We start from the raw sequence: 11,142 nt of genomic DNA, 5'->3' as shown, positions 1-11,142 counted from the left end.
CAGCAGTATCTCTAAGCAAGATAGAAACTGAAATATATCATCTATGGCCCATGCCCCCCCCCCCCAGTCCTCTCCCCAGACATTTGCAGGTGAAGTCAGAATAAGATAAATGTCAGCAGCATCCCTAAAGGAAAGTGAAGCCCAAAAGCAAACTGCAGCCTAAGAGGTGAGTGTGGGAAGCCTAGAGAATGCTGGACTTTTTGCCCCTGCCAGTGAGGATATGACCATGATGACATATGCTGCTGCTTTTGTAGTACCACTTACAACAGCCATCTGATTATTCCTTCCTTATCATCTTCGTGAGTCACTGTCCAGTTGTGAGTCCCTGCAGAAGTAGACAGCGTGGAGGACAAGGTGACCTCTACCCCAATTCATGATGCTCAGTGATATAAGCCTGGCTTCTGTCCCTATAGAATGCTCCAAGTGCTGAGGTGGGCTGGAACAGAAGAGGGAACTGCCTTTTCTGCCCAGATGTGGGAGAAGAGCTTAACTTGTTCTAGAGGAGCAGAAGAACAAGCAGAGGAAAAGCTAGCAGGATAAAAAAAAAAAAAGACACCCGGTCTTTCGGAGATGTAGTGACTTAGCTAGAGCAACCTACATGAGCCTCCCCCTAACCAAACCAGGGCAATGTCCACCACACTCAGGGGACTGGGAAATCACACTGAACTGGAGAGAAAGCCCCAGATAACCCATTAACCTGTCCCTACAGAATCCTCTGTGCCTGTCTCAGCTGTGGGATAAAGGAAGAGCTAGGGCAACCCCTAGAGACTCAGAAGAGCTCACACTAGTGCCCAAAGCAAGGCAGAGGCAAAGCAAAGCAAGGCAGAGTGTAATCATTCTTCCCTGCCTTGGGGGGCTCCCCAGCTCTCACCCCTCTGTGCCCCCTGTAGATCAGGCACAGTCTGGCAACCTCCAATTTTTTCTTTGCCTTTTTTTTAACCACTGTCTTGTTTGGGGCAGAGAGGATGGCAAGTTTGCACTTGCTCTCCAGCTCTATACATAATTGGTGGCAGCAGGCAAAACTGCTGCAAGTGGGAGGGGTTTGCCCATAGAATGAAGGAGGGAGGGTGGGAGAGCCAAAAGGGACCTTGGAGATTGTCTGACCCAACCTTGGGGATCGTCTGGCCCAAACTTTCTCTGGCCTGCATGCCATTCCCATGAGCTACTTGCTACCACCCCAACCGTCATCTCTCACGACATGCAGGGGCTCTCAAGGCCTCTTCTCCCATGCCTCCCAGGCCCCCTTCTGTCACTGAGCAAATTCAACCCTCTTGTTTTCTGAATGAGGAAAGTGAGGCCCATTGAGAAGTGACTTCATTCCAGGATAGAGCTGGACAAGAAACCCAGATGCCCAAGTCTGTTTCCAACTCCTACTCTTTCTACTCAATCCATAGGAAAGGAAAGGCTCAGCTCTTCTCCCTAGGGAACAGGGAGGCAGCTGAAAAAGCCCACCCCTTACCTCTGCTTATGTGGACTGTAGTGTTAAGAGCCTAAGAACTGAGTTATTTTCAGGGAGAGACTGGTCACTGCCCCTTCCTCTTGGGCTCTCTGAGGGCCCTGAGACCAGTCTGGGTCCCAAAGCTCTTTTCCCTACAGAAAACTGGCTCTAAAGGCATGTGTAGAGAGCTGACTGGGACCTCCTGGTCTCAGTCTGACTGCAGCCCTGCAGTCCAAGAAAGCCCTCACCACCTTTCAAGACTTCATTTCTCTTTCCTCTCTGATGGAAGGAAAGTAGTTACAGAGGCTGTGAATGGGTTGGGAAGTGGCATTGATGGTTGGGACTCTTTGCCCCCATTTAAAATACATCTTTTATCTTTGTGCTGCTGTCCCTGCAGTTGGAGGGATGAAAGGTCAAGAATGGTTGGGTCAGAACCACGTTTTCCAACTGTGAGGGAAGGTTTGGAGGAGAGTGTTGAGCATGTCTTTGTGTCTGCACACACAGGAATAGTTCTGTGGTTTAGCTTTTCCCCTGTGTTGAAAGTATGAGTGTGGGTACATGTGAGCCGGGTCTATCCGGGTAGGGTGGTTCGGTAGTCTATTTCCGAGGTCTTAACTGCAAAGAGGCCTGCCCTGGCGTTGGCAGTTTTAACAGGGGAAGGCAACATTCTTCTTGGTCTTAGTTAAAGTGGACTCAGCCCGTAGGAATGGGGATTGAGTCCACACGGTGGAGGTGTGGCGGGGTTTAAGAGTTGGGAGGGCGATTGTCCGCCGGGTGTGTCGGAGCCGCTCTCTGTGTAGCCTTAAGGCCTTATGTGGCTGTGTCCCGCGTGGCGGGCTGTCGGTGGGCAAGCCTGAGTGCTTGTACGTTCACATCTACCCTGGCCTCGCCGACACCCCGTGCCCTCTTTGTCTCCTCGTGAAGGTGTGCGTGCAAACCTGTGCCGCAGGGCCCTCTTCGCGTGCGAACTCGGGGGGCGCACCCTCGCTTCCCAACTCTTTCAGCGGGAGAGAAGGCGAGCCGGAGCCCAGTGCTGTTTGGTCTGGAGCCGAGCGGGGTTTGCATTGATCCATTGATTGTGCGCGGTCTGCGCCTGACCTCCCTGCTCCCGGGGAAGCAGTCTCCATGGAGACCGGGCCCGCTCCCCCAGCGCCGGATTGTAAATTCCTGCAGGCAGCGGCCCGGCAGCCTGGGGAGGGGGCCGCCGCGCCCGGGAGCGCAGAGGGAGCGGCCGCCGCGCCGAGGCCCCAATTGAAAGAAAAAAGAGCACGAAAAAGGAGGTGTGGAGGAGGAGGAGGAGGAGGAAGGGGAGGAGGAAGAAAACGAAAAAGAGCGAGGAGAGGAGGAGAAAGAAGAGGAGGAGGAGAAAAGCGAAGTAAAAGAGACGGAGCCTGAGACACGAAGGAGCGAGAGAGGAAGAAAGAGAAGCAGAAAGGGCGTGTTTCTGGAGCTGTGTTTCCCCTCCCCTTTCTCAGGTCCTTCGCTCGGGCTCTGCGCGCACTCCAGGCTGCTGCTGTCTCCCAGCGAAGCTGGGAATTGGGTGGGATTATACTGAGCAGCCCAGCCGCCACCGCTAGCAGAGCCCGGCTTGAGAAGGCGGGGGTTCCTCTCCGTCAGCGGAGTCGGGCGCCCCTCGCCTCGTCGCGCTCTCTGCTTCGCTCTCTCCAACGTCCGATCGGGAGGAGCCGGCAGCATCGGGAACCTCCCGCGGAGGGCGCCGCGGTCCGCACCCGGCGCCCGCAGCCCCCCGCCGGGCCCCGGCGGGGCGCCCCTTCCCATCCCCCCTCCGGCGCGCGCGGGGACCCGGCCGGCTTCCGCCCTCCCGGGGCTGCAAGACCTGCCCCGACTGCCTGGCCGCCCGTAGCTCCAGCCATGGGCTCAGGGCGCGTGCCCGGGCTGTGCCTGCTAGTCCTTCTGGTCCACACCCGCGCCGCCCAGCACAGCAAAGTCGCGCAAGGTAAGGAAGGAGGGGCGCGCGGCCGGGGGACTGCAGGGTGCGAGGCCCGAGGGCGGGGACGCGATTTCTGAGGGGCAGGGCAGGTGCTGGGAAGCGGGCTTCTGTCAGGACCCCGCCTTGGGCACCCGGGCTCCCCAGTTGGGGGACCTGATCTCTGGGGTCGCGAAGCTGGAGAAGCCAGGGGTGGCACGCGTGAGTGAGAAGTTTTGGGGGGCGATGGGCAGGAGTGACCATGCACCTCAGAATCCTGCCTGGCTTCACTGCCACCTCAAGCCTCTTGAAGCACTTCTTTTCCTACAAAGTATGAGAAAATCTTCTCTTCTCTTAAGCATTGCCAGAAACTCAAGTTTGGCCTGGAGAGACCAAGAGAATGAAAACTTTTCAGCCATGCTATGTATTTCTTCCCCTCATCCCCCAATCATTATGCAAAGTTAGAAAATTCGACGTTGTGGACGTATCAGTGGTAAAATGTTAAAGAAAAATAGGATCTTTTATAGAAAAACCGGCTCGTGTCTCACCGGATGGTAGGGGGCTGAAGAAGAGAAGAAACATTTCTTGACTCTAGCTCCGGGCAAGAATATTGCGTTTCTGCCTCTTTGGGGGAAATCTCTTTCGTCTTGCATGGCTTTCATTTCTTATCATAATATTTATTTATTAAGGCCTCGGGTTTCCAATTCCATTTAAATCCAGGTCAGAATTGCATTAAAAAAACAAAGTAAAATTCCAGGCCGGGGAACTCTGACAGATCCCTCTAGGAATTAGAGAGACAGGGAGGCCCTCCTGCCCCCATCCCTGACCCCAGGCTCATCGCTTGGCCAGTTCCAAGGCTGAGCAGTTTCAGCGGCTCTGCTGGCAGAAACCATGCTAGTGTGCAGACAGTTCTCTCTGGCAGCCTCCCCTCCCCCCTTGACCTCTTGCTGCACCCCTCCCCCCATCACATCCTCACCAATGAAAAGATTTATATGGACAAAAAGAAAATTCCTCTTGGAAAGGCTTGCCCGGGAGGATATGATTCTGCCTATTGTCCCAGGGGCTCCTGAAACCAAGCTGGGGTAAGAAGGTGGCTGGGCCAGAAGGGAAAGTTGAACTTGGGAGTTGAGGAAGCCTGAGTGGCAATCAGGTCACTGCATCCTGGAGTCTGAGCACTCAGCGTCTATGCTGCTCTGTGTACTGGATGGGCTCCCACTCTGTTATAAGGAAGGTGCTATATCGACGCCAACCTCCTCTATCAAAACACTGCCCCTGCAACTGTTTTCCCCAACCTGTCCATTTACAGAACTGAAACCCTAGATACCCTCAGCTGTCAAAGACCAGACCCCACTACCAAACTGCCTCTTCTCCAGTCCTGGTTCCAGACAGTCCACCAGCACTTCCATCCCGAGCCTGGGAACAGCCCCTCTCCCCACTGTGGATTTGCTTGTGTTTTCATAAACAAAGCTGGCTTTTGTAGTGCATGCTGACTTACTCATAACATGGAATTAGCTAGAGAGTTTAGTCTGAAGGAAGGAACAGATTTCATGCAGTAATCCAGAGACAAGATAAGGGCCTCTTTCAAGTTGGAACCAGTGTGTGTAGTGGCCTAGTGAAGCTGGGGGTCTGTGGGTAGAAGGGGAAGCAAGTAGTGTATTCTAAGGGGCAGATGGAGACCTCTTGAAGGGACAGGTGCCATCAAGCCAAGGCTTTCAAGCCCAAGCCTGAGAGACTGACTCATTGTTCAGGGATAGAAGGACTCAGAATCCCTCCAAAGTACTCCAGGACTCCCTCATTCATTGTACACCCTGCTAAGTGCTGTAGAAAATGCAGTTGAGGGTTTTGGAGGCCCCTGCTCCCTAGGAGCTTACCGACTAGTAGTTTTGTCCATTGCTTATCTCATTTCTGGGCCAACATTTGCTCTAACTGGACTGATCTTCCCTCCTTTTGATCCCTGAGTCTAGCTTGGCATAGAATCAAAGCTCCCCATTGCAGCTATCTTGACCCTGCTATTCAGGAAATCTATCAACTGGGTCTGTAAGGTTTGCCAGATGAGAAGGATGTTTCTGAACCTAAAGCTGCAGGCAGATGCTGCAGGAAGGACAGGTACTGACCCTGCAGGGCAGCCTTACAGCCTTACCCATGGACAGAGTGCTGTGGGCATCAGGGAGGCCTCCCTTGCCCTCAAATATATCTCCCAGGTATTGCCAGTGGCAGAAAATGTATCTTTAATGCCACATGCTTTTAAATGAAGCTCTGGCATGTCTTTAAAATGCAGATGCCCTTGGCAAGTATTTTGCAAGGAGTTACTATTAGCTTTGTGGATGTCTGGGTCTCTGACCCTTATTATCTTCAGTAATTCCCACATCAGGAGAATCAAATTGGTCTGGAATGAGGGTGGAGGGTGTGAAGAAGGTATAAGGGTAAAGGTGTGTGTGTGTGTGAGGTTCACCACTATCACTCACAGGTGACATAGCTGCTCAGTGTGAATGCAGATGTATTCGTGCCTATGAGAACTGTGTGTGGATGAGTGGGTGAGTAGTTGTGACTAGGAGTGAGTGAGCATGAAGGCACATGGTTTTGAGTGTTTTTCAAGTATCTGTCTGTCTGTGTATTTTAAAGTAGACAGACTGGATAACAAAGATAATTGTTAACTTAAAAGCCCTTTGCTTTTTGGGGAGTGGGGGTGGCTAGGGGTGGCAGTGGTTAAAAAGATCTAATCCTTGCTTAGGGCTCAAGTTACAAGCCGAATGTAAAGGTCTCCCAGCCTTCTGGTAAACTCATCCCCTGGGGCAGGCTTGGGCAGAGCCAGCCTGGCCCTTTAGCTTACCCGGTTGTTTTCTCTCCTTGTTAGGGATAGAGTTTTGATCAAGTCATACATTTAGAGTTTCCAAGTAACACCATCCCTGGGACTGAGAGCTTTCATCTGGCAGCGAACAGTGTCTCTCTGTCTCAGTGCGTCTCTCTGGGTCTCTGTCTGGGTGTACGCGTCTCTCTCTTTCTTTCCCCCACTCCTCATTTCCTCTTTAATGTGGCTGTTTCCTCCCCACCCCCCTTCCCTGCTTCCCTGGGCTCCTGTGGCCAGCTCTTACACAGAGGGGACTGTTCCTCCTAGCCCCTCCTTCCAAAATATGAAATGAAAACCATAACCATGTCCATGGGTGAGGGTGGCTCCGTGGGCAGCTGGCTACTGCCTGTGCCCCACCCAGGCCACATTGGAGAGAGAGGGTCACTCGCTCTTGGAGCGTGATCTTAAGTCAGTTACCTTGGCTCTCCCATCCCCATTTTTCAGAAAGGATGGAGACAGGACTGGACTGCTTAGAAATTCCTCAGGAATCCCTTTGACCTCTCTTCTCTCAATGACATGAGTCCTGGGGGTTGGGGAAAGCCTATAGAGGGGAGGGGGGGAGTACAGAAACTTTTCCCTGTTTTCCACCCTCCACCCCTTTCCTCCTTGAGTCTCTGCAGGATGGAATAAGAAAGGGCACTAGAAGACCCTGGCAAAGACTTCTGAGGCCAGAATTACTCCAGGCAGAGAAAGAAGAAAGCTATCAGCAGCCCCCAAGACTGTTTTTTGAAGCCTTCAGGAATCTGAGAGCATGAGAACCGGTTTGAGATGTGAGCGGCTGGGACCTGTTGTAAAAGGAGATGGCCCGGCCCTGGGTGTGAGTTTGGGAATGTGAGGTGTGCATTCACTGGGGCATGTGAGCGTGCGTGTGCATGACTCAGAGTGTGTGTGTGTTTGTGTCTGCGTAAGCACAGTGCTCCGGGGAGAAGGAAGCGAGGCAATGTACGTTTTGTTTGAGTTGGAGAAGTGAAGAAGTGGAATGGCTCCATCCAGCCTCAAACTGAGGGTGGGGGAGGGAACAGATGGCTTCAGACCTTTTGGAGAAGATGTGGGTGGAGGAGCTTGCTACCTGAACCCACCCCAGTCCCTGCCCCCAGGCTGGTCCCCGTGTGTCAGGGTGTGGGCCCCCTTTGACGTCCCGTATCCCTAGCACATGACCACTCGTAAGAAAGAGTCCCTGTCAGGGCTGGAAACTGTGGAGCTGCTCTGAGGCTGGCAGTGCCCACAAGAGGCCCAGACCTGGGGAAGGCTTCTTTAGGCTCAGTTAGGAGAAAGGAGACTGGAAACAGAGGGAAGACTGCTGGGCCTTTGTGGGAGAAATGAAACAATGGCCAACCTAGGGATGTTTGGAGGATAGAGGAGCTAGTCACCTGGGCCAAGAGGGGTCATGAACCTTCCTTCCCCATTGGCCCCTCTGTCACCAGACTAGCTATTCTCCTCCTCCCACACCCACCTGCTACTAGCCCCAAATGGCATTGGTGGTGGCTACAGTTTAGGTAAATGCAGAGCCTAAGGATTGGAGCCTCTGAGGAAATAATTGAAATTTTCTTCCTTACCAGTAAAATGGACTATCTGTAGGGTCTCTTTCAGCTCTGAGATTCTGCACAACTCATCAAAATCTTCCTACAGAAGACACTGTGGAAAGTTTCAGTCCTGCAGCCTTACTCCCCCGAGTCTCAGGCCCTCTCCTTTCCAGACTCTGCTCCACTTTTCCCTACCTAAGTCATGTGGCTACTTTTCTTTTTATCCCAGTTTCTGGACCCCCCAATAGTTCTTACTTACCTTAAAGTGAGGCATTTTCCCCCTAGAAATAGCCCCTGAAGAACAAGTATGTTTGAATGTGTGTATGTGTGTGTGTGTCCAATGAAGCTGGGAAGTAGAGCTGAAATGTTCATGTTCTGGAACTGAATACTACCTGGCTGGGCCCCAGACCCCAGTCCTTGGTCCCATATTTGCAACTCCAACACTGGCCCTCTGTATCCTGCTCCCACTTAGACATCTCCCCTCTTCAGACAAAGGCACTATTTTTTAGTTTGCATTTGGATGCAGCAATTGGGCCTTACAAATAGATGATGATCTCTAAATGGGGCACTGTGGCCCTCCCTCTTACCTATGGTTTTTCCTGTGGCTGCAACCATAGCCCTAGAGCACTATGGGGTTGGGATTTCAGAGCACCAGGCTAGGGGCTCTCTGGGTCTGGTCACTGACAGTGACAAGTTGAGGAAAGACCTGGGAAGGAACCACTGGCTGGAGGGAAGATCCAGGATAAGGAAACAGATCGAAGGAATCCCTGGGTGACGGTGAGGTGTCGGGGTATGTGGGCATTTAGGAGGGAGGGTTAGAAGGGGGTTGCTTAAAGGGTAGACCCTGGGGAACAAGTTTACAGAGAGGATGTTTTTACAAGTTTCTAATTATATTTATTTGGAGTTTTCCTCTGGTGGTTTCAAGCTGTTAACAGCAGGAACCTGTATCCCTGGTGTTTGTTTTTGTTTCTAACCAGCTGCTTGGCCCCAGCATAGTGAATCTTAGGGCAGGCGACACCTGCCCATGGCTGCACCACCCAGCCCTCCCGTAATGAAGCCCTGTCTGCCTCCAATGCTGTGCACCGCCATGCACCGCTGTCTACCACTGTCCACCACTGTGCACCGCCTTCCCTCCCTGCCCACTACTCAGCCCAGCCTTCTCCTGGGCTGCCATCTACTGTCAGTTTCCTACCAGAAACATCCCAAATTTCACTTCCTTTCCATTCCATGGTTACATCTTGGATACTTGCTTCATTCCCAGCTAAGAGATGCATTGGTGGGGGAAGGCACAACGATATCTAAGGCATGGCTCCCTCCCTTGAGTGCTTGTAAAGGACAGTGTGCAGTGAGAGAGCACTGGACTGAGAGTTAGAAGTCCTGGGGCCTGGCGCTACACTAGCTAGCTCTTTTGCTTGAGATACCCTCTCTGGGCTTCAGTTTCCTCATCTGTAAAATGAGAGACAGAACTGTTTGAGGAACAAAGGAAATACATGAAAGAACTTTGTACACTTAATGGAATTATACAAATCCGATGCCACTGTTGTTCATGTTGTTGTTTTTTCAGTCGACTTGGGAGAGAAGACTAATAACCAGGAAACTGGAATCCGAAATTCATCAGGGTCCTCTGATGTGTGATGTGGCTCTCAGCTTCACCCTCTTCCCCTCCAAATCACCAGGCCCTAACTGCTTTTCCTGGCTGCTCAGCTGAGCAGACTAAGTTTGTGTGAGAGGGAAGGGTCTATTTTAAAAAAAAAGAAAGTGATCCCCATCTCCTCTCCTTGGGGTTGAGAGGCTGTCATCTGTGAGTTTACTAGACTCTCTCTCTGAGCCTCTTACCCCTGCCCAAGCCTTGTCCAGGCTAAGATTGGGCCCAGGCTCCAGTTGAGGTCAGAGCCCCAGCCCAGTCCCAGACTGAAGACAGCCTGTGAAACTGGAACTGGGAAGCCATATTCTAGCTTCCCCACTGGCCATTTTGATCTGGAGTTGGAGTAGATATACACACATGTGGATAAATGTGCACATGCTGCAGGTTAGGATATTATGGCCAAAGCCTGGGCTGGTACAATTTTGGATGTGACTTAGATGTTGGAGGCAGCATAGAGGAAAGGATGAGGGAACAGACCAGGAGCAGCAGGGAATGCTGGTGGCTGGTGCCCTGTCAGGGTTCTGAGCACTGAGGCTGGGAAACATTGATCTGAAGAGATGCCTGTGGCTGCCCCAGATGAAAACCAAAGACCCTGAGATCCTATTGGTCCCAGTCTCTTCTGGCTCCAGCAATCACCAAATAGGTGTCTTTTAGCAGCCATCTCCCCTTCTCTGTTTCCTGTCTCCCTACCCCTTAACTTAGGACTAAATTTCCTGGGACTACCCTCCACCTAGAAAAGTTGTGGGGTCACAGGGGAGTGAATAAGTGAGCTTGCTTTCTTTCAGAGGGATTTCCACAGAAAGGGACCTCATCTACTTACCCACCAACCCATTCACCCATCCATCTATCCACCAACCCATCTATCCATCTACCCATCCATCCATCCATCCATCCATCCATCCACCCATCCACCCATCCACCTACCTACCCATTTAACAAATATTTACTGTGTGCCTTCAATGTATAATTGGTCTGCTTAGTTCAATGATGAATCTCCAGCACCTAGCACAGTGTTTGGCTTGTTACAGGTGCTCAGTAAATATTTGTTGAATGGTGGAATGAATAGGTTCAACTCTATTCTAGCTGCTATATATGTTTCAAAGGTTAATAAGCCATGGCCTCAAGGAGCTTACAACTTCATTAGGAAAATAATACACATATACTAAAAGTTAAATCACGGTAAAGGTAGCAGTAAAGGAGGTATTACAAGGTAGGGATTGGTCAGGTGACCAGAGACCCTGACAGTCAAAGCCATAGGAGTTAAGAGAAAAAGCAGATTAGAAAGGTTGGAACAGTCATAGGCAGCTTTCCAGTGGTGGCACCTGAACTGGGTTCTGAATGAGGAGTAAGATTTGAATGCATTTGAGGAGAGGGAAATAGGGGAGTGAGGAAGACACATCATACATCTTGGACTAGCCTGACTGGGAAAAGAAGGATGTCACAGCCATGGGGGCACATTAGGAGACTGGTAGGCTGCTTCTGGCCTTCTCATTGGGCCCACAAAGTTTGCCCACACTTCCTCCACTCCCGGTTTTGGCTTTGGTATTGTAGAAGGTGAGGGGTGTCTGCCTTATCTAACACAGCCTGAATCCTGCTCATTTCCATTTTTTATTATTCCTGAACTGGACCTGGGCAAAATAGTGAAGTAAATGAAGTAAATGAAGCACGAGTCCTCCTGCTTCTCTTTTGGGGTGCATTTCTCCATTCCTATAAGGGAGTTTTAGAACCCCCTATGTTATAATAATCTACCCTTTCTGGTTT

The 11,142-nt window shown here is 51.4% G+C and overlaps 1 protein-coding gene across 1 annotated transcript in view; it reads left to right on the top strand.

The window, feature by feature from the left end:
• The first annotated feature begins 3,241 nt into the window (after nucleotides 1-3,241).
• The window catches only part of SCUBE3 (signal peptide, CUB domain and EGF like domain containing 3), a 32,716-nt gene continuing 24,815 nt past the window's right edge, over nucleotides 3,242-11,142 (top strand). The window contains exon 1 of the mRNA XM_037843432.1: nucleotides 3,242-3,395. Coding sequence (XP_037699360.1) covers nucleotides 3,311-3,395 — 85 coding nt within the window. The 5' untranslated portion in view covers nucleotides 3,242-3,310. The remainder of the gene's footprint in view (nucleotides 3,396-11,142) is intronic.

The sequence above is a fragment of the Choloepus didactylus genome, chromosome 7 (assembly GCF_015220235.1).
Source record: "Choloepus didactylus isolate mChoDid1 chromosome 7, mChoDid1.pri, whole genome shotgun sequence".
Classification (NCBI taxonomy): domain Eukaryota; kingdom Metazoa; phylum Chordata; class Mammalia; order Pilosa; family Megalonychidae; genus Choloepus; species Choloepus didactylus.
This window is presented reverse-complemented; position numbering and strand designations above follow the sequence as displayed.